At 39.5% G+C, this 24,396-nt stretch overlaps 1 protein-coding gene across 1 annotated transcript in view; it reads left to right on the forward strand.

Annotated features, from left to right (window-relative positions):
- The window catches only part of EHD3 (EH domain containing 3), a 54,892-nt gene extending 31,595 nt beyond the window's left edge, over nt 1–23,297 (forward strand). Inside the window, exons 4-6 of the mRNA XM_074288128.1 lie at nt 16,280–16,692; nt 17,075–17,239; nt 19,645–23,297. Coding sequence (XP_074144229.1) covers nt 16,280–16,692; nt 17,075–17,239; nt 19,645–20,172 — 1,106 coding nt within the window. The 3' untranslated portion in view covers nt 20,173–23,297. The remainder of the gene's footprint in view (nt 1–16,279; nt 16,693–17,074; nt 17,240–19,644) is intronic.
- Nucleotides 23,298–24,396: the final 1,099 nt, after the last annotated feature.

The raw sequence follows: 24,396 nt of genomic DNA on the forward strand, positions 1-24,396 counted from the left end.
GTGGTAAAAAACCTTGGGCCTGGAATCAGGAATTCCTGAGTTAAAAAATCTGGCTTCAGATTTATTTACTAGCAAAGCATCTTAATCTGTTTCCTCAGTGTACAATGGGGGTAACAATAGCACCTACATCCTAGAGTTGTAAGGATCAGATAAGATTATATTTCACAAAGCACTTAGCACAGTGTCTGGCTTATAGTAAGTGCTTAATAAATGCTTGTTTTCTTTCTTTTTTCCTTTCCTCTCTTGAATACTGTCATACTGTGGGTGAAGGGGGTGGGTGGGGTAGCATTCTGGCTGGATGTCTTCTCCATTATGGAGAGACATCCAGCCAGAATGCTACCCCACCCACCCTTCTCCATTATGGAGAGGGTAAATTAAATTCTAGCAAAGGGAAAATGGCATAGGGGCCCATTCTAGGTCTTTCTTATATTGACACCTCCCTTTTCAGAACTTTGGCACTAATTGAAATCCAGGGAGTAATTCTTGGGCACATAAAACTTGTAAGTGGTGAGCGTGGTGCACTAGAAAGAATTTGGAGTCCTGGGCTCCTAGGATGTGACACTCAGAGCCAGAAGGGACCTCAGAGACTCTCCAGTCCAATCCCTGAATGAGGAAGCTGAATCTGTGAGAGACTATAGGAAGAGTCCCGAACAATAAAGTCACAGGTTTAAATTCCTGCTTCTGACACTTAATCCCTGTGCAATTTTGGACAAGTCACTTTTATTTTGACCTCATTCTCTTCAGTTAAATGAGAACATTGGACTAATGGGCTATAATAGAGCTATGATACTTTTATTGGTGGGAGAGTGGGGAGAAATCTCAACAATTGGAGCTAGGATTTTCATATTCTCCAATTTTATTGTGACTTTGTGTGTACTATAAGGTGTAGCAATATCTGGCTAAACCCTCTGTTCTTGGGCCTCCAGTGATAACTAGGGTGGGGATGATTGGACTTTGACCCAGGGTGTCAAATTTAAAAGGTGCTGACAGCACTTTGTTTCAATTCCTCAACAGCAAAGAAATGACAGAGCTTAAGACTTAGTTGGTAAGAAACTATCCTAAGTTAAAAATGACCTTCCTCTCCCTGGTCTTTGTCTTTGGCTTCCTTTACCATGTGTGATACTTTTCCCATGCTCATAAATTCCTAGTTGTTACTTTGTCTGCAGATTTTGGGTTGCCAGAGATTTTTTCCTTTCTCTCCTCTTTACTTCATTTCCTATTCTTCTCCCAAGTTAGATGACAAAGTGGACAGAGCAATGGGCTTGCATTCAGGAAACCTGAGTTCAGCTCCTACCTAAAAGCCCTATGATTCTGAGTTTTTTTCATCTGTAAAATGGACAACAAGTAGACTGATGTTTATGATCTAATGCCAAAAGAGTGCTTTAGATAAACTGGAAAAAGCTGTGGAGATTAGAGGATTACATTTCTCTCCCTCTGTCTTTATTTCCCCTTCATTCTTTATCTCCTCTTGCTCAGCTCAGCTATTGTCCTTGCCTGAATAGGGAAATGTAGGCCTTTCCCCTCCCCCCCATGGCTTGCTGCTACAGGAGACAAAGGGAAGCGAATCTCTACCCTGATGTGTGGGCTCCGAGAATTTTAAGACCATGTCTCTCTTCTGGGTACCTTATCTTTATCTCATCATGCTTTCTCTCCTTTCCTGTCCAGATGCAGAGGAGGGCTATAGCTGCCTGTATAGATGCCCATTTGGAGGTATACCCTGATGTTTTCTCTAGCACATAGCCTCTCTGACCTCATAGCAGCTTGGGTAGCTCTTTGGGGTTTTGTTTTTATTTTTATTTTTTGCTTTTTAGCCTCTCCTTTTGGTTTTCTCACCCTTCCTCCTACTCCCCAGCCTTACTTCAAACCGGTAGAATTTGTAACACTTCTGCCAATAGTTGTGACTCATCCCATCCCAAAGTGGTGTGGTAGCCCTAACTGAGAAATAACAACTTAGCAAATGTACAACCCAGTGTCTCTTAAGAAGTATGAGACAGGCTTGGTGCCTTTTAATTTGAATGACTTGGAAAAGGCACATTTGAATTTGTGAGTATCTCTGAGAAACTCTTTCTTTGACAGAGTACTCATAAAGATTCAAAAGACCTAGGTCTCTGAATCTTTAAAGAGATCTAGATTAGGATTTCAGAGTAGCATTATATTGGATAAAATAGCAGTGTGATATTAGACAAATCTCTTTATCTCCCTGGGCCTCCTAGTCTGCTCATTCATAAAACAAGAGCGTTAGATGAGATCATCTCTTGCATTTTTTCAAACTTCAGTAGTCCAAAATTAAATTCTTTCTCTGCCAAATAAGTCAATAATAAATCAATATAGTCAAATATTATATGTTATAATTATATATGTTGATATTTATTCAATATATATATGTATAGATCAATATATAAAATCAATATAATCAAATGTATAAATTATAAAATATAATCAATTCTAATCAAATCAATAGTGCCATTGCTGTTGGAAAGGGCATAACAATTGATTGCCCTGTGGCTCATTTCGTCATCCCTAAAACTGCCCAAACCAAAACTATCTTCCCTGGCCACCATTCCCCTTAAATGTCTTGTGTTCCCATTAAAATGTCAGCTTCTTGAAAGCAAGGATTGTCTCACTTTTGTATTTGTAGCTCCAGCATCATAACTCAGAGCTTGAAACCTAGTAGGTGTGTAATAAATGCTTGTTAGTCAATTGAATAAACATTTATTAAACACTGTGGCAGACACTAGGTATACAAATACAACTATGAGGTAATTCTTTGTGGAGGGAAAAGATTGTAAGAGATTGAAGGAGACCTAAAAATGGTGAATTTTGGTCTATCAGATGGAGTTGTAGTTCGGGCTAGACTAAATACCTGGGTTTGCATGTGACAGAAGAACCTCTGGCTTGGGGTGTTCTTCAGTCTTTGCTTCTTATAGGACTTTGGGGGATTTGTTTGGGTGGGTAGGGAGAGGCTGGAGAGGTTGGAGGGTCTAGAGAAGGACTCAACTGGTTGGTACCACCCCACTTTGTTTTGTCAGTGGTTCGGGGTAACTGGTTACTGAGAGCTAAAACAATGACTTCTTGATTCTTCAGTGTAACCTACCATGAGATTCTCCCTTTATCCCTCTGATCTCCTAGTCTCTTTTTCCCTGCTTTATGTCCTTCTACATTGAGAGAAAAAGAGTAAAGTCTGTAATATACCTTTCCTGAGGAAACCAGTCTCCAGTTTCTCTGGATATGTAAAGTTATCATATTTTTCTCCCTTCTTTAGATATGGCTTCTACACATATCTTCATCTTTGTGGAATTCAAGAAGAAAACCTTTCAGTTTGAATTTCTTTCATAATTTAGTCCCATCCTTTTTTTTCCCCTCCTTTCTCCTTGCTTCCTCCTTTTCTTCTTCCCTCCTTTCTCTCTTTTTTCTTTTCTTTCCTCATTCTATCCTTACCTTCTTTCTTCTTCCTCTCTCCCTCCCATTCTTTGTTTCTTCCTCTTCTGTTCTATCCTTTTCTCCCTTCCTTCCTTCTTTCTTCTTTTTCTTCCTCCCTCCCTTCCTCCCTTCCTTTCTCTTCTGTTCTATCCTTCTTTCCCTCTCTTCCTTCCCTCTTTCTTTTCTTCTTTCTTCTTCCTCTTTCTTTCTTCTTTCTTTTCTATTCCTCTCCCTTTCATTGAAGTAAGGAAAACTTGTGTCAGACATTTATTAACTGTATGACCCTAGGCAAGTTACTAAACCCTCCTAAACTCAATTAGATTGTAAGCTCCTTGAATACAGGTACTCTCATTTCCTTTTTTTATACTCCCAGTACTTAACAGTGGACCTAACATAGAAAGATACTTAATAAATGTATATTGGTTGATCTGTAAAATGGGAATAATAATAGCATTAACTCAACAAGGTTATTGGAAGGGGATCAAACTATGACATATGTAAATCACATTGAAAAGCACTATGTAAATGTTAGCTATTTTTTTTCTTCCTGCCTTGTCTATACCAAGGATTCTTTCCCTCCAGCTCACCCCCCCTGTTTCCTGACCTAACCCAAACCAACCTTTCCATGGCCATTGCTTAGCCCTGATCTTAGGGTTAAAATTCTTCTGTTTCTTGTCTGGCACCCACAAGCCTTCTAGAATTTGATTAGGCCTAGCAGGTCCCCCTCCCTCTGCTTTCTGGAAGAGATAATGGATCCAAGAGTCAGTTATCACACCAGAATATCCTCTTCCTGGCCCGGATCCAGACCACAAATGTGGCTGTTGGCAAAGATGGCCCAAGTTATAAGTGCATCCTGAGAACCTGGATGCTGCCACAATATTCCTGCCTTGGGGATGCTGTTGTGAGTATCTCAGTAGATGGTTATTATTTTTTAATTGCTGGAGTCATGGTGAGTATGGAAGGAAATTAACCCTCCCCCCCCCCACACACACACAGCCATAAAGAAACAAAAGGAATGAGTCTAACAACAACAACAACAAAAACAACTAAACATCTTTGAACCTTTGATCTGAATAAAGCTTGACATTGCTGGGACCACAAACTGAAAGAGAAGTTTTGTGTTGATACAGTGCCCCTCCTTATCCTTCTCCCCTCCTCAGTTTGCCAAAGAAACCTGCCTTTCCATTGAAAAGACAGGAATCCATTTCTTAGTCCTCCTGCACTCCTGGCTCTATTTATTCTGTGTTACTTAGCCCACTGGCAGAACCAGCCTGGCCAGTTTGTATTAGGCCCCTAATCAGTTCTTCTTGCCCATGCTTCAGTTTGGGGCCCTATGAATGGGGTGAATGTTATCTCCTGGTGACATTTTGGTTCCCTCCAGGAAACTTCCCGAGGAAAGTGTTGGTTATGCTCCAGTATTCCTGTGACCACCCCTTTGGGAGGTGACCTGAGGGAACTCTTAAAAGGTCTAGATGTAGGCAGGAAGACTTCTTGGCTTGAGTTTGGGTAGGTGAGTGTTCAGTTTCACTGACCAAGACTTCTGGTAATGGGTGAAGGCAGAAAAGTGCAGAGTACTTGATATATATGTACAGTGTGGCCCATGCAGAGCACATAAATGTGCGAGGGATACTGACTGGGTTGGGAGAGGGAGAAAGTGTGGAAGAGAGGAGAGGGACTTTTGTTGCTAACAGTGAGGTCTGTTCTGTCCTTTTCTTCTAGGAAAGACCCAGTCCTAGGGATCTTACTTGGAAGGGAGTGGTGGAGCTTAGGTGGAAGGGGTATAAAGGCTAGACCTTGTCCTGGGCCAGGGTTATTGAGCATTTCTAATATGGAATTTCCCACAACCTCAGGAAAGGAGTCCTTTGAACTCTGGACTAGTTTTAAGAAATTGTCAGGAATTTCATCTGAAGCCAAATATTTTTACTTTTATTTTATTTTTATTGTTGAGGCAATTGGGATTAAGTGACTTGTCCAGAGTTACCCACCTAGGAAGTATTAAGTGTTTGAGGCCAAATTTGAACTCAGGTCTTCCTTACTTCAGGGCTGGTGCTTTATCCACTGCACTACTTAAGCTGCCCCTAGTTTTATTCTTTAGATAACCAAGTGAGTAGGCAAGCTCAATCTTTGTTTCGTGTCCTCAGATCCCTCAAGCAGTTTCTAGATATTTAAAATCAATTCCTTTTGAGGTGAATTACTCTGAACTTTAAGCAGATGTTTACTTCATGGCTTATAGGATAACCTGCTTTTAAAATATATTTTTTAGCTGAGTAGAGGTTGGGATGGAGTAAAGTGAGGATGGATTCAGTCGAGGAGAATGACCAGAAGACCAAGTATGAGGTGTTGAAGACCTATACTAGACCTGAGTGGAGAGAGGGGCAGATGTTAAGGTTAAAAAAAATGTTGGCAGATTAGTTATTTGAGGTGAGTGAGACTGAGTACTCTAAGCTGCAGGCCTGAGTGACAGAAAAGATGGTAGAGCTCAGGATAGTCAGGAATTTGGAAGGAAAGATAATGAGTTCTGTTTTGGATGCATTAATATTTGAAATGCTTATAGAATACTGACCCTGTCCAATGTTCAGGAGATAATTGGTAGTACAAGACTGAGCTCAGGAGAGAGATTAGGACCAGATAGAAATAAGAGATGGGGTGTTCAAAGAACTGCAAGTAGGTCAGGATAGTTAGACCCTACATTGTGTGGAGGGGGGCCAAGTATGTGAAACCTGGAAAAGTAGGAAAATTTTAAGTTATAAAGAGCTTTAAATGATATACTGAGGAGCTAGTTATATTTGATCCTGCAGGTATTAGAGCTACTGGAGCCTTTTGAGCTGATGCCATGATCTGACCCATTAAAAAATCATCCTAGCAACCAAATTGGAGGATGGATTGGTGTGAGAGAAAGGCTAGAAGTAAGGAGACTGGTGGAAACCTCATTTCACTTTGAGTCTGGTAGTTTACCTCAATTTATGAATGGAAAAACTGAAGAAAGATCTGTGGCATATTTTTATCATAAATATCATAACTAAAGAGAAGCCTGAGATTTCCTGACACATTCACCGGTGCAATGGTGGGAGTGCAGAATTCATGTAAGAAAAATATAGGTTCTGGTCCTGTCGTTTATTCACTGTGTGATTTAGGGTGCATAATTTCTGTGGCTAAGTCCTCTATCTGTAAAATGAAGGGATTGGATTATATGGGTTCTAGATGAGCTCTAGACCTTATTCTCCTCCCAACATCTCACTCAGTAAGAAGACAGAAGAGATTCAGGTCAGCATTTGTGTAGCTCTGTAACTTAGAAAAGCAGTACACTATCATGGAAAGGGACCATTTGTTCAACAAGAATCTATGTATTTAAGTTTTATAGAGATATTTTATTTTTACATTACTTTGAGTTATTCAGTGTCTTCTTTATCCCTTCTCTCCTAGAAAGTCATCTGTACTAGATTTTTTCATTCATCTGTTCTGTTCATTTATTCATCATTTATTAAATACTTCCTATATATCAAGCACTAGAGGGTATGAGATTATAGAATTTAAGAGTTGGAAAGATCCATGGTATCTACATATAATTTACATACGAAAGAAATCCCCAATACAACATATCCAATAAGTATCTGTTCTCTGCATTAAGTCATCTTGGGGATGGAGGGGAAGGGGAAGGTTTAGAGGGAGGGAGGAATGCAGTTTAAAAAAATTAACCAATATATCAACCAAATCTAACAATGTATACAACATTCTATATAACTAGTCTCCCACCTCTGTTAAGTAGTTATAAGGAGGTTCTTTCTTTGGTGGATCCATGATTGTGTTAAAGCAGATCATAGTTTTTCTTTGCTTTCTTGTCCTTTGGAAACATGTGCAAATACAATTATTATACAGAAATCTTTGCTGACATCTCAACATAGGAGGCTAAATTTTTCAGAATTCTTTACATTTGATCCTTACAACGAACCCTATCAGATAAGTACAACAGGTAATATTATCTGTAGATGTAGATGAGGAAAGTAGGAGAAATGCTCATTCTTAACTCAAGGTCACACAGCTAATAAGTGTTCAAGGTAGGATTTAAATCCAATTCTTTAATTGCTCTTGGTTCAGCACTCTTTCCAATGTCCCATGCTGATTTTCTGTATTGTGGGGTTATTATGTTATGGAGTCAACTCCAAACTAAGAATTTTGAGTTAAGAGGACTCGGGTCAATTAAGAGAACTCCAGCATATAGTAGGTATTTAATAAATGTTTGAGAAGAAGCATCACTTCTAATTTGGAGATGGGGAGAAGAAATAGGAGAGAAGGAAAGTTTCTTGGAGCAGGAAGGAGATTCTTGTGCTTTCATTATTTACTACCTGTCTAACTAAGAGCCAGGCCTTTCCTGGCCTTAAACAAAGTCAATTCCTCTTTGTGTCTCTTGTTTCTTTGCCCACCAACTAAAGTTACTAATACTTATCTCAGAGGGCAGTTCTAAGATCCAAATAAAATAATGTAGATGAAAACTAGAAAACTATTTTCAGAGTATAATGTGTATCATGCAGATTAAGGTAATGGTTGGCGTTTTTCCACATATCTTCAGACCATTTCTCAGTGTGTGGGAAGAAGTCAGATGAAAAATTGGTGACTGTAAAACCTCATTCATTTCCTGCAGCTGAGCATTAGACAAGCTTTGTTTCTAGTTCTCTGGTACCTTTAAAGGCAGAGGATTTGAGTATAGGTCAGTGATGGCTGCACAGTTTGGGTAAGTTATCTTGTTTGGTCTAGTGCTTTTCAAGCAGCCCAAATAGTACTTATTAAATGTACTAGATTTTTTCATTCATCTGTTCTGTTCATTTATTCATCATTTATTAAATGCTTCCTATATATCAAACACAAGAGGGTATGGGATTATAGAATTTGAGAGTTGGAAAGGTCCATGGTATTTACATATAACTTATATACAAAAGAAATCCCCAATACAACATATCCAACAAGTATCTGTTCTCTGCATTAAGACTTGCAAGAAAGGCAAATCCACCATCTCCCATCTCATTTCACTTTGGGAAAGTTTTATTTATTATGACATTTTTTTCTAGAAAATTTTCCTCTTTACAATTTATACCATTGCTTTAGATATTAGAAAATAGGTTTTATCCCTTCTTCTGCCCCCACCCATCCAGTCTTCTCTACGCTAAAATCCCCATCTTTTTCCATTGATTTTCACAAGATATGTTCTTGAGACCCACCTCATTGTGTCAGTGCCCTACATGTGGTCTGACTAATGGACTTAGAATAAAGCCATGACTCCCCTGAGACAGCTGAATGTGGTATTCATTTTTTGGCTGCCATATTGGTCTTTCTCACTACGCATGTGTATTACTGCAAAATTCCTATTCACTATTCTTGACCTTCTTCCAGCTTCCAGTAAATTGCTTCTACTCTCAGATTAGAGAACATCCTTCCCTCAGTTTATAAATGAGGAAAAAATAATCCAGATGAGCAAATATCTAACTCAGTGTCACACAGCTGGTAACTAATTAGGCCCCAGGTCTTCTGAATCTTGGTCCAATATTAATGGTATTATTCCACAATGATTCTCCAAAAATCAGATTCTTAAAGTTCTTTCACCACAGATCCTGATAGGAACTGGTGTTTACATGGAGCTATTTTTAAGTAAGAGGCAAATTTCCATTCTTGCAGTCAGGCAGTGCTGACCTGGTATTTTCTTAAGTTTTTCTTCTTCCCTTTACCTCAGCTATGGAGACTTGCCAGTCATTTCTTTTTGCCTTCTGTTTTGGTAAGGGACATTTGAGCCCATCCTGGCAAATTAAAAGGTCTGGAATCATCCATTGGCCATCCAGTAGCTTTAGATTAAGCAGTCTGAATTCCAAAGCCTCCTCTCTCTTCCAATAGGTAGAATGTCTAATTTGCAGTTTCTCCAGTCCTTTATACCAGGCCCAGAGGTGTTTTTCCCTTTTCAATTTAGGAAATTCCTTTTTCATAAGAGGATGTTAATGTTAACTCTGGTGATTTTTTTTTCTTGCTGTCCATAGCTTCTAAAATAGAACCTAACAATGTTTTTGTGTTGTTTTGAATTCATTTGTGATTTCATTGGTGTAAGCATGACCTCCTGGTAAAGAATTTCTCTCCTTCAAAACACGTCTTCAACCATGTGCAATGTATCTATGAGAGCATTCCCTGGGATACTAAGAGGTTAAATGGATTGCCCCAGGTCATAATCCAGTTTGTATTAGATATAGGGCTTGGAACCAGGTGTTCTAGATTCCAGGGGTCCTTCCTTACCCATGACTCTACCCTGTGTCTGTCTTGTACATAGTTTCTGCTCAGCAAATACTGAATACATAAGTGTAAATAATAAATACCTATAACACAAGATAATAGATAGAAAGATAAGTGAATTATAGGGGCTATATCTGAACAAAGTTCTGTGTGAAGTTTAAAAGGAGTTGGGGTGGGGACTGTCATTCCATTCCCTTCCAGTCCTCTCTCTGTCTTTGACACAGACCAGTGTAGGAACACCTGAAGCAGAGAATTAACCCTCACCAGCCACCTTCAAGTAGATCTCCAAAAAATTCCAATGCCAGAGTTTTTGAAATCTCAGAATCACTGCTGTATGCTGAAACTATCCAGAGGCATCAGAACCGTAGCCCACCAAGCCAATAACTTATTGCATTTGGTGAAGGGGGAAGCACAGAAGACCATTGGAGAGTCAGAGGATCTGAATTTAGACTACTCCCTGGGTGATATTAGGCATCTTTTTGGATCTCATTTCCCCATCTAGATGACCTTTAAGGTCATTTCCAGCTCAGTCACTCAGTGGGTAGAAGGCCATCCCTGAGGCTGGGAAGACTCACATTCCCAAGTTCAGATCTGGCCTCTGACTCTTACTAGCTGACCCTGAACAAATCACTTAACTCTTTTTGCCTCAGTTTCTTCATCCATACAATGAGCTAGAAGAGGAAATGGCAAATGATTTTAGTATTTCTGCCAAGAAAAGCCCAAGTGGGATCATGAAGAGTCGGACACAATTGAAAAATGACTGAATAATACAAAGGTCCCTTCCAGGATGCAGAAGCTCCCTCTGAGTACTTCAGGTTGCCTCAGCACCTTCTGAGGGACAGCATTTCTGTTGGACAGCTTCCAGAACTTTAGAGTAGCCTTGGCCCCTTATCTCTGCTGAGGGAAGTTTAAAAATAGGATATAGCTGACCTGTAACAGATCAGGGTGGCAGATCTCCTGCCCCCAGCTGGTTGGAGCATGGACAACTTGAAGCTAGTAAATATGCTTGGCAATGATCAGCTTTGCTGCAACAGGAGTTAGTTGGGTCACCATGGGCTATATTATGGAAAAAAGTACCTTCTCCTCTCAAAGACTCCTTGGGTCCCTGGTTGAGAAATCCATGTAAAAGTTGGGAGGAAGCAGAATGAATACCAGAGGATCATAGCTTTGGGCCTCAGAAGCCCAACCTGTTTATTTTTCAAATGAAAAAAACTGAGGCCCAAAGAAATTACACAGCTAATATAGGATCAGGGAGTTCAATTCAACAAGCATTTACTTAAAGTCTGCTCAGCCTTTGGCATTGTATGCTTGTTGTTACACACACACACACACACACACACCTCAAACATTCCCTATCCTCAGAGCCATTAGAACTAAGTAGATTTTCTCAACCCTTGCAGTGGATCCTGTCCTAGTGAAAACGCCCTCCCAATTTCTGGAAGAAAAGCAGCCTAGACATTAAGTTGCTATTAAAATTCTTACTACTATCTGGATCCATTCAGAACTGGTGGGCTTGAAAGGATTAGATAATATACATTACAATTTACTAGCCTCCACCAAGCCCAAGACTATTCTGCTTTTGCCCAAGTTGGTTTGTGTCCTCTGAAATGACCTGTTTCATCCCAGCTGCTTTGTCCAAGAGCACCCCGCCCTCAACCTCCACCTTTGATCTCAAAGGTCAAACTATTTTAAATCTACCTTGTAATAGTTACAAGACTGACAGTTTTGTAACTGTAACTGTAAGAGTTACAGACTTACCTTCTACTATGTTGGTTTTCACTGAAGTAAAGGAAGAAACTCTTTGGGTACTTGGAGAGAGTTATATTTGAGTTTAAATCCTCCTCAGACATTAACCTTGTGTGGTATGAATTGGTGAGGGAACACCATTTAATAAAAAAAAGCTGGAGAGAACTCTAGAGAAAAGCAAAGTTTATTGTACATTCTTGCGAGCAGACAATCGAAGAAAAGAAGCGCCTCCTGTGGGCAGGACAGCACTTTTAATCCCTAAAACCCCCTCTCACCACTGACCCTCATCCTCATTGGCTGAGGGTCTCACATTCTAAACTCGAGATCTACCCATGACATTGAACTTGACCAAAAAGTTCATAGTTGCCCATATTTGACTGAAATAGGGAGGACACTCCTCCCACCACTGACTTTCATCCTCATTGGCTGAGAGTCTTACATTCTAAGCGAGATCTATCCACGACATTGAACTTGACCAAAAAGTACATAATTGCCCATATTTGACTGAAATAGGGAGGATTTTGTGTCATGGGAGGATAGCAGGAATTATGCCCTTGAATCAATGCTCAAAGTCCTTCAGGCCTACTCCAACTCTGAAGTAGATGAAGCCTTACTCGATTTTTACAACTGTCCAGAGAGATTTCACTTCATCTCATTCACCCTCGTTCAATCTTATTTTCCTGGACTGTTGAATGGCAATAACAGTAGCACCTACATCCCTGGTAGTAACTAGTTTTTTCTTTTTTTCCCTGAGGCAACTGGGGTTAAGTGACTTGCCCAGGGTCACACAGCTAGGTGTCTGAGGTTAAATTTGAACTTGGGTCCTCTTGATTTCAGGGCTCTATTCACTGTACTACCTCGCTGCCCTGAATTAGTACCCCAGGTAGTAGCTGGGATTAGAGACAGGATAACAAGAAATCTATTCCAATCATAGAAGTCCTACAGCTGTTTCCTCATCTGTAAACTGGAGATAATAGCACCTATAGATAAATATATGTTCATGCATGCATGTATATATACATACATATGCATAGATATGTTATATGTAGGTATATGAGTTGTATACTGCACATATAATATATGTATTGTGATATATATTCATATATGTGTGCATACATTTGTACATTTGTATCTACATTGTATGCATATAAATGTGTGATACAATGTAATGTGTATTCTTGTGTGTGTCATACACACATGCTCACATACATGTGTAGATGCTCACGTATGTTTACAAGCATGCATCACACCACACAATGTGTATTCTTCATGTGCTGTGCATGTGTTCACATACTATGCATACACAGTGCATGTGTGTGCTGTATGCTGCACATATGTGTATGCATTCTTGTGTACTATGTGCATGTTTGTATGCATGTACACATGTGTATATGCACTATATGCATGTATGTTGCTATGCATTGTCCATGTGTGTACATACATCTTCTTGCACATTGTGTTATATGAATGTGTTCATGCATGTGTGTATATACATGTGCATGCATTGCATGCATATGCTATATGCTTATAATGTGTGCCTGTATGTTATGTGCATTGCTGTCATGTATGTGTACAATCACATGTATGTCTCTGTGTTTGTGCATTGTGTGCTGCACATATGTGCATATTCTTGTGTGTTTTGCATGGCAGTGTGTATATGTAGTCATGTGTATGTATGTTACGTGCATTGTTCATATATATGTTTACATGCATGTGTGGATATATACATACATGTGTACAATTATATATGTGTGCATTGCAAAAATAAAAACACTATAAGACATCTCAAAAGTCTCTGTATAGTTAAATCACTTATGTCTCTGGGCCTCAATGTGCTCATCTGAAAAATAATAATAATCAAAATAATAATAATTCTTGACATTTATGAAAGTTTTTAAAACTCACAATGCATTTTATACATATACTACCTCATTTGGTCCCAATAGCAGCCCCCAGAAGTAGTTATTATTATCCTTGTTTCAAAGATGAGAACACTTTTTGGGGTAGGATTCCAATTTAGGTCCTTCTTACTCCAAGTCAAATACTTTAGCCACTGTGACTCAAAAAATAAATGAGAAGAACTAAAGTCCTGCCAAAATTCACTGAATTTAATTAACTCTTCCAGTTCTAAGATTCTGTGATTTTTGCTGTTCTGGAAAGCATTCAATAAGTGCATATATATCCATACTTTTGCATACATACAAATGCATAACTAGATACCATACCATCAAAAACCAAAGATGATAACATCTGAAAACATTTCATTCAGCCATATAGTAACTGATTCTTCCCCTAAAAAATTCATGTTTAATCTGTTTTAATATTTTTCATCCTCATAAATATGGAAATCAACAAAACAATACATCAAGCCCTTAATTGTATCATTGCTGATTAAATAATAATTATATAATCTAATAATCAGGAGGCAATTGAATGTGTGACCCCAAGCAATTCATTGAACCCCCAGATTGCCTTACAGAAAAACAAAAAAGAAAAATAATTGACCAACCCATCTCTTATTTTCATTTTATGTTGATTTTATTCTTCTTGACAAGTAGCCATAGTGGATAAAGAAATAGTCTCAGAAGAGGCCTGCCAGGTGCAGCTTCTAGTTCTGCTTTTTAATTTTGTGACTCCAGGCAAGTCATTTAACTCTTCCATACCCCAGATAACTGTCTTGCCAGAAATTGAAGAAAGGGTGCCAATTTGCATGAGAGAAGGAGTTTCTTCCTCTGGGAGTTCTTTAATCCTCAGATAGGATATTTCTTTCTTGTGCCACTTGGAGTTCTCACAGCTTTTTTGAAATCATTAATGATCTCTGGGGGACTTCAGAGAGCTAGCATTCTCATTTTGCTTCTGAAACATCTCTTCCCTAAATGATGGTAATATTTTGACTCCTGCTTGAAGTATATACAGAAAAGCCCCAGGAGTTTTTGTATACAAACCAGCATGGGGAAAAAATGCTCCTGGGCTCCTAAGACTCTCCTGATATTGCTGTCTGGGGAATGACATCTGGAGACAAAGCAGGTCTGTGTGGGGCTATCAGAGTCGGTTCTGTCTGAACAATAACCATTACGGATGATCTGGGCTGGATGAGCCAGGAAAGCTTTGTAATGAGAGATAGGACTCTGTGAGCCTCCAAGGCTGCAAGGCAGCCATCTGAACCCTCACTTTGCCTCCTTTAGCCTGTCTGCAGGCAGAAACAGCCTCTGCCAGACTCTTATTGACTTAATGTTTCAGCCAGTGATGGTAACATGTTTTGATTCTTTGGGGTATGTCATCTCCTCTGCCCCTCGCTACACCAATCAAAAGATATTTATTGTCTTTTAGGGAAGATATAGAGACACAGTTCCCACCTTTGTGAGAATATCAGGCTAGTGCTATGCAGTAATAGCTAAAAGAATCACAATTCCTTCTCAGGTCTAAACCTTGCCCAAAGGTATTGACCTTAATTTCTTTTCTCCAGTTTTGATTTTTCTCAGATCCAAGGGATTTTCGATGCTGGCAGAGCACTTGCTTGCTTAGGGTCTCTTTAAGTCAAGCTCACTATGATCAGAGCACTAGATAGGAATGATTGATATCATGTAGCATCTGACATTAGAACAAAAAGCTCCAATAAACAAATGTTTAGCCTAAGTTTCTTTGTGGTGTACATTAGGAAATGTCACTGTTTCACTGTAGTTGATGGACATAAGAAATTAAGTATCTTCCGTAATTGAATTCTTAATTTTTTGGTATCATGAATTCCTTTGGTATTCTAGACTCCTGAATAATGTTGTTAAACATATAAAATATATAGGATCCCAAAGGAAGCTACTTATATTGAAATGCAGTTAACAAAATGTTTTTTTAAAAAGTTGCAGACCCCATGTTATGATTCTATATCCTGTAACAATAGCACCTCTTTTTTCTCTTGTTGTTCAGTTGTATCCTATTATTTGTGACCCCAATTGGGGTTTTCTTGGCAAATAGAATAGAGTGTGTTGCCATTTCTTTCTCCAGCTCATTTTATAAATGAGGAAACTGAGGCAAAGAGTTAAATGACTTGCCCCAAATCACATAGCTAGTGAGTGTCTGAGGCTGGATTTGAACTCGGATTTTCTTGACTCTAAGCCGAGTGAGTTATCTACTTGCCTCTCCTCTGAATAGGTTCATGCAATTAAAAAAAAAAAAAAAATCCTAGTACTCGGAGACTAAAGACATGAATTTGAGGCCCAGTGGAACCATGCTGAATAAGTCACCAGATTTTTCAGTACCCTGGCCTGGTCACTTTTAAGATGCAGAGTTAGAGGTTGAAAGAGTTCACTCATCAGTTAAATGCCAAGGTCCATCTAAATACATATGCTCCTAATACCGCAGGGTCTTTGTGACTGTAAAGTACAACAAAAGCCTAAGCTATCATCATAAATGAATGTTTTTGATGAACAAATATTTTCCCAGATAATTTCTAAGATTCAGTCTCTAAGTCAGTAAGAATTAGTCCTCTCTCTCTAATTTGTTAGTCTAGTATAGAATTGGGGGTAAGTGGTGAAAGAGAAGAAACATTGCCTAGGGTCAGATGATCTGGCTTCAAATCCCCTCCTAGTCACTCCCCTTCCTCATCTGTAAAATAAAAAGTTTTGATTAGTTGGTCTCTTCCATCTCCTCATCCTTTGTTCTTCTCTTGGAAGGTTTTCAGATCGATATGCAAATCTAGGGCCATTGGAAAGGAGTTTGATGCTTTCGGCTATCCTGACTCCAGGCCACCAGGCTAAACTTTTGCTTGGATTGTTCCATTTTTGGACCTTTCCCCGATGTCAGACAAACCTTTCTGTTGTTCTCTCTTAACTCTGTCCCAATCCCACAGGTTATGACTTTGCTGCAGTCTTGGAATGGTTCGCAGAACGTGTGGATCGCATCATCCTGCTCTTCGATGCCCACAAACTTGATATCTCTGATGAATTCTCTGAAGTCATCAAGGCCTTGAAGAACCATGAAGATAAAATGAGAGTAGTATTGAACAAGGCTGACCAGATTGAGACACAGCAGCTCATGAGAGTGTACGGGGCCCTCATGTGGTCCCTAGGAAAGATCGTCAATACCCCCGAAGTCATCCGGGTCTACATCGGCTCCTTTTGGTCCCACCCACTGCTTATCCCAGACAACCGCAAGCTCTTCGAGGCTGAAGAGCAGGACCTCTTTAGAGATATCCAGAGCCTACCCAGGAACGCAGCCCTTCGGAAGCTCAATGACCTTATCAAGAGGGCCCGTCTGGCCAAGGCATGTCCCATCCCTTGGGGGATTGTGGGGATGGGAATGGGTTGAGAAAATTATGTAGGCAAATGGGTCAAAGAGTCCTGGTTTGGGGAGCCCTCACCACAAGAGCCATTGAATATTGTTGGAGTGTTGGCCTCCAGTTTGTTGCCATATCAGGCAAACAATGCATTGACCCACTGGCTCCATCTCTTGTCCTATTTGGAATTGTGAAAAGATATGAGACCAGGGCAAGCAGAATGTAAGGGGATGAAGAAAACAACTGGTTGTTAGAAGAGAATGTTTAGAAAGTGATGGTAAGAATGACTGAGAGAGAAATTGAGAGAGAGAGAGAGAAATGGTTTTCATCCTCTTCAATCAATGGGCTTCAATCTCTCTTGCTTTTTAGGTCCACGCCTATATCATCAGCTCTCTAAAGAAAGAGATGCCATCTGTGTTTGGGAAAGACAACAAGAAGAAGGAGCTAGTGAACAATTTGGGAGAGATTTATGGACGGATTGAGCGGGAGCACCAGATCTCGCCTGGGGACTTCCCCAACCTGAAGAAGATGCAGGTAAGCAGAGAATATCCTTTGAAGCCTTGTGTGAATAGCCAGTGTGAGGGATCCAGCAGAGCCAACATAACTGGATTCTGGCTCTAGGACAAAAAAAAAAAAAAAAAAGTATTGAAAGTATTATTGAGATTATAGAGGGAAGATTAGATGTAAAAAAAAAAAAAAAAAAAAAAAAAAAAGCTAGCAGGGTTTCACAGAAAGAGCCTGAACATAGAATTAGAAAGCCAACTATATAAATTAAGGATATACAGAGCTATACAGAAATTTTTTATCTTGAAGGCAACAGTCTGTGCCATTTTGGGGATTTCTGAGAATTCTAACACTTAAGTAGGTGTGAGTATCCATGGACTTTAATATATTTGTGAAACCTAATATTCCCAGACTTTCTTCAGATGGCAACTTGTTTCTCAGTATCTTAGTGTTGAAATCATTGCTTGTTGTGAAGTGGGTGGAATTACAAAAGCCTTTTGGGTCATCAGTGTATCACTGAGCCTGGGACTTACAGCTCCTCCAGAGTTCTGCTCTTCATGTTCACTATTATGCAGGACTGTTGTATACATGGCAAAAAAGAAAATGGTTCTCCTGAAAAGGATATGGAAGGGCTAGATATTTACCTGTTTATGAACTCATTTCTGAGAATTAGTTAGGATTTAATAAGAGATTTTGGTGAAAGCAGCTGCCACAAGACTTAACATGGAAAGTATCATTTATATTGCTGTAAACCTCTATTTACTCACTGAGTAGAGAACATGAGGAAAGTAGACTCATGGAAAGATTGATTTGAATGGGGCAAACATTGGACTAAGTTAGGTTGAAGTGCTTATTGAATTGAATTGAACTATTCCAGCTAGATGGGATAAAGGAAACCCTCTAATTCAGCTCAGTTATTTTAATTATCATTGGGGCTAAACCTCTGCCTTTTGGTAAATGAAATCACATCAGCTGCTCCTATCACATTTTGTTAGCCAGACCCCAGGAGAGCTAAGTTAGGAATGTCCAAGGTAGCACTTGCTCTCAAAATGTGGCAGCACTTCTTAAAATTTTCCTGGATTTTCATCACACTGTGACTATTTTTCTGTATGGTGATATCTTCCTAATGGCCTAAGATGCCATGCATACTTACATATGTATTGGGCTAGCAGCCATAACAGGAGTTGTAAGTTTTCATTTTATCACTGCCTCTCAGCTGAAGCCAGGGAGGACAAAGTCAAGTAGACTACTCTTTACTCAGGACTTCTTAAGGTGACAGGTAAATGTAAAACCTGAACATACCTTTTTAGGTCATTGTGGAGGAGGGAAAAAAGGATCTTTGAACTCCTGAGTTAGATCCTGTTGACTTTTATGGTGATCTTGGGGCAAGAGTTGATGTCACAGAACACTAGAGCTCCCAGATTTAAGAAATATCCTTTCCTACAGGATCATAAATTTAGTTTTGAAAGGGACCTTAGAAATCATCCAGCCCACCCATTCCTCTACCATTTTACAGAGAAGGAAACTCAGACCCAAAGCTATTATGTCACTTACCAAAAGTCACAAAAATTTACCATCACCATTATTTACTATATTCTGTGACTATATAAATTGCTCTAATTCAGTCTTTCTCAGTTTCCTCATCTGTAATGGTGACAAAACGGAGGGGATGCTTTTTTGTAGTGCTAAGGAACTGGAAGCTTAGTGGATGCCCATCAGTTGGAGAATGGCTAAATAAGTTATGGTATTTGAATGTTATGGAATACTCTATAGGAAACAATCAGCAGGCTGGTTTCAAAGAGGGCCTGGAGAGATTTACATGAGCTAATGCCAAGTGAAGCAAGTAGAACCAAGAGAACATTGTACACAGCAAAAACAAAATTATGTGATCAATTCTGATGGATGTGACTCTTTTCAACAATGAGGTGATTCAGGCCAGTTCCAATAGACTTGTAATGGAAAGAGCCATCTGCATCCAGAGAGAGTTCTGTGGAACTCTTTCACCACATAGTATTTTCACTTTTGTTATTGTTGTTTGCTTGCTTTTTGTTTTCTTTCTCATTATTTTTCTTTTTTGATCTATTTTTTCTTGCACAACATGACAATTGTGGAAATATGTATTGAAGAGCTGCACGTTTTTAACATAGATTGAATTACTTGCAGTCTAGGGGAAGGGGTGAGGGGAAGGGAGGGAGAAAAAATTGGAACACAAGGTTTTGCAAGGGTGAATGTTGAAAACTATCTTTGCATATATTGAAAATAAAAATCTATTTTTAAAAATGGAAAGGATATTTAACTATTTCAAAGGGATATTAAGCAGATTCATGATATATATATGTAAGCACTCTGTGGCCTTTGGGAGGCCAAGATTATCTTAATCAGAGGGAATAACAGAATTCATTTTGTCTTTCTCTTTCTTGTCTTACCCTTCTTAGGACCTTCTACAGGCCCAAGATTTTACTAAATTCCAGCCCCTGAAGAACAAGTTGCTGGAGGTAGTGGAGGACATGCTGGCTCATGACATCGCGCAGCTTATGGTGCTGGTGCGTCAGGAAGAGACCCAGCGGCCAGTCCAGATGGTGAAGGGAGGAGCTTTTGAGGGTACCTTACATGGCCCCTTTGGACATGGCTATGGGGAAGGAGCTGGTGAGGGCATCGATGATGCTGAATGGGTGGTGGCCAGGGACAAGCCTATGTACGACGAAATCTTCTATACCCTGTCCCCAGTGGATGGCAAAATCACAGGGGCCAATGCTAAAAAGGAGATGGTACGTTCCAAGCTGCCCAACACCGTACTGGGCAAGATCTGGAAGCTGGCAGACATTGACAAGGATGGAATGCTGGATGATGAAGAGTTTGCCCTGGCCAACCACCTCATCAAAGTCAAGTTGGAAGGGCATGAGTTGCCCAATGAGCTGCCCTCCCATCTCCTGCCCCCCTCCAAGCGGAAAATGGCAGAATGAAGGTGATTTTTCTGAGCAAGCATGAGCTGGAGTGAAAGATACAAAATGTGAGAAAATAAAAACATACACATATACACATAAATTTAAAGAACTACACCTTTAGATAAGGGTGGCCACTTTTACCAAGCCAGCTAGAATTTTACTGGTTTGGACATGTAAATGAGCTCCCAGTATTGGTGGGAACTCATTCAAAGCACCCAGATAAAGTAATTCAAAGACTTCTAACCCTATAACTCAAAAATAGGTAATCCTTCCCCTTTTTTTTTTTCCTCTTTGTCTCCAAGTCCCTTTTGCCTCCACAATAACTCTTAAATTCATACTTCTGTAGAAGTGGTCACCCTAATTTAAAGGTGTGGTCACCCAAAGGTAGTATTCCAATTCTTGGCTGATACTATTATTCCCAGCCAAGAATCTGAGTAGGCAAGAAAGGCTTTATTCATAATAGGCAATTAACTTTTTTTCTGTATATTTTTCATTTGGCTTCCTAATATGAAATTTTCCCTGGCAAAGTAGGAAATATGCAAGAAAAAAGGGAGTAGATTATATCCTTTAGGCCTCTGTTTTCCAGGATGAAGGAAAAGGCCAATGTATTAACCTCAAAGGTATCTCTTCCCAAGGTAATTACTAAAGGACTTGTTCTAATTGATCTATTCGATCAATAGAACTAACTATTTAGTTCTATTTGGACTCATTTAATCCATCATTTGTTTAGAGAGATTTCAAGGGAGGAAAAAGGAATGAAAGATGGAGAGAAAAACCAAAGCTTTATATTAGAATTTTCCTGCTGATCATCAAAAGCAAGGGGATTATAGCGAACAGATGTTGTAACAGTACATATACATGTGGTATATACCCATGGAAGCTCTGCAGTTTGGGTTTCTGGAACTCAGTTTGGTGAAGAGGACCAGATATAGATTTATTATCTTTTCTTCAATCTTAAAGCATGGACGACACCTTTCAAGGAAGCTCTACTCTACTCACATTCTGCTTCTTGCTGGAGCTGCCTCCTAAAGAAGAGGGGTGGACAGTCAATATGCCCATCTGACAAGTGGAATTAAAGAATCTTACTGCTCTTCAAAATCTGGGACTTCTTGAGGGTCCATATTATGGAAACTCAACAGAGCCACTGGCAGAAAATAGGTTGGGCAAAATGGTTATCATCCAATACTCTTTCATCTTTTACTTCTTGCTTCCAGTAGCTTTTTGAGCTACATCCAGATGATAGCCCTTTTGCAGTGTGCCCACCTATTTGTTGTCAAAAAAACTCTCCATCCTGAGTTCCTATCTTTTTGGTAACTCTCTGTCTTCCTTTTGCTTTTTGGCATCATATCATTCCTTCACATGATGTGCTTGTACTGTGACAGGAGACAAACCCCAAATGAGGCTAATTTATTTTATATCTCTGTTCACATTCTATAGATAGATATTACATGTATCTATAATGTGTTTATTCTTGCATTACATTTTATCAGGTGTTCACACATTAATACCGTACATTAATCATTTGGAACCCTTGATCCTAGAATATCATTCAATTGATTGGAGACTGAGAATGGTGAAATAGAAAGGCTGGAGTTCTTTTAGGGCATTCTACTTGGTGCTGCTGCGAAGTCCACCAAAAAATACATTGAAGCCATTAGGGTTTTGGAATATCTCCTTCAGAAAGTCTCAGTGGTTCATCCTAGATCAAGTTATAAAAGGCACATATAGAGTACTCTCATATGCTCCCACACAGGAAGGACAGAGAAAGTCCTCAAAACTGGAGGTTTCCTTCTGCATCATACAATTCCTTTTATTTTTAAGGGTAAAACAAAGGAGGAGGTGCCCTTTTCATGGGGTTCATTTCATAAACAAGGAAAGTAGCATTCAGCAAGGCTCAGTACTAGACCTTAGTCACCTGAGGATTCATATCCTGGCTCTGCCACATGTGTGTGACATCAGGCAAGTGGCTTAATCTCTGTGAGCCTTAGTTTCCTTATATAAAATGAAAAGATTAAACTAAATCAGAAATGTCAAAAACATGCATTGTGGCTAGCAACTCTGCCATACTCTGCCCATAACAGATTGAAATGTCCATGAGAAATCACAAAAATACATTAAAACACAGATAATGTTAATATGTGATGTTCTAAGTCACTGTGCAGCCTACAGGGATGCTTTAATGGCCCCTCTTTTGACCCACTGGATTAGATCATTTCAGAGTTGCATTCCCACTCTAACTATACTTCTGGGAAAACTGGAGAGGGTCACCAGAAGTTCCATCGTAGAATGCAATATAATTGAACAAAAGCTTTTGGAGATCTGGAGACCTGAGGTCAAGTCTTGACTCTGCTCTTAAATAGTTGTATGATCTTGGTCAAATATTTTCAAATTTCTGACCTCCAGTTTTCTTGTCTATAAAATAAAGGGAGCAGAAATAGATCATCCTTAGGGACCCCTTCAATACTACTATCTAAGATGAAGGTGGGTAGATTCCTAGGAGGACCAGTATTCATTCTTTAAGGAAGAATGGAAAAGAGAAGGGAGTTAGGGGAAGGCAGAGAGCATCATTTCAAAGAGTAAAGAGAATATCCCAGTAACCTTTGTTCTTATATATTCAGCTACTTGAAACTTTAAGATATCTACTCTGCTCCTCCCTTAGTGGAGTTGTTTTTTTGTTTATTGTTTTTCCCTTTCCCCTTTCCTTCAAAAGAACTTTGCTGGAGGAAAAGTATAAAAATTTAACTTAGAGGAAAAAAAATTCAAAACAGTTCTATTCAGTCCACTCTTTCTGTTTGTTTGTTTTGTTTTGGAATTAAATCAGATTTCTAAAATGCTTGTGGTGAAAGAGCAGCTGGGGCCCCTCAGGGTGGGTTAGGAATCAGATAATTCTCTGGATGGGAGTATTTCCCTTTGGGAGGATGCTACATCATGTGAGTTATTTTTAATGCAGAAAGTAATTCACCCTGAAAAAAAAAAACAGCCTAGATATGTAATAGCCTTCTAGAAGAGAGCCCTCTGAAGCCTTGCTAGCCCATTCAGTTGCAAAATGGCCAGACATTGGTATCTCTTCACTACGCACACATTGAGAATTCATCTTGAGCACAGATTCTAATTCAATAAAATCTGATTAAATAAAAGTTAAAGTGTGTTCTTTCATAGATGAATGACTTTATTTGCCCAACTGTTTTTCAGTTATTTTTCCAGGTATTTTACCTTACTCTGTGCCATCTGCCCTCTACTCCAGCCATCTCCCTCCCTTTCCACCCCTCTAGCAGCATGCATTCCTCAGATGGAGCTAGGGGCAATGAAGAGTTTTTGTTTTTTTCCTCCATGTAGAACCAACCCACATGGGAATCATTCCACAGAGCAGACCTTGCCCTTGTTAGCTCCAGGAGTTAGCCATTTGTAATACTCCTAGGGCGGATGAGTTTCCTGTGTCTAAAGAAGGTAGGACTGACCTCCTGTAGATCCGAGCAAGAATCCAGAGGCAGGTTTGAGGCTCTCTCCATCCTTATCAGAGTAGGTCACATCATCTAAGATTTGGACCCTATTCATAGCATAATGGGGTAAGTGCTGCCCTTGAGGTCAAGAGGATGCTTCAGAGCAAATCATTCAACCTTTTCTCATCTCCAAAAAGGGGACAATAATAGCACCTATCTCAATCGAGATAACATATAAAGAGCTTTGTAAAGCTTAAAGTGCTATATATAAAATGCCATCTATTCTTCCTTTTTAAGGAAGACTAGGGCTTCTGAACACTTACAGTACTAGGTTTTAGCAGAAATTATGAACAACCTAGTTGGATTAAAACCCAGCTTGAGTGAATGAGTAATTGATCTCTCTCGCCTGCTTGAGAAGTCCCACCTACAAGCAGCTGTTTCTGGCATTCTCCTTTCTCACATTCATGTAAATGCTGAGCCATCCAGTAAGTCTTATCATGGGGTGTGCCAAGCTATTTGTGGCAAGGCTATCCCAAGAACCAGGACTGGAAAAATTTCAGTGCTAATGAGAGAGCTTAATTTCATCTACACTAATACACCACCCCCATCCTTCCTCCTTCCTTTAACATTGCTGTCTCCCTTTCTCCCACTCACCCAGGCACAGTTACAGCCCATTTTTCAAAGAGAGTGTTGTATTCAATATGCATAAATCATGGGATCATAGAATGAAGGCTGGATGGGACCTTCTCAAGAGACAACTAGCTGCCTGCTCAAAGAAATCAGGGCAGGCCTAAAAGTAACC

The sequence above is a fragment of the Sminthopsis crassicaudata genome, chromosome 2, assembly GCF_048593235.1.
Source record: "Sminthopsis crassicaudata isolate SCR6 chromosome 2, ASM4859323v1, whole genome shotgun sequence".
In the NCBI taxonomy this organism is placed as follows: domain Eukaryota; kingdom Metazoa; phylum Chordata; class Mammalia; order Dasyuromorphia; family Dasyuridae; genus Sminthopsis; species Sminthopsis crassicaudata.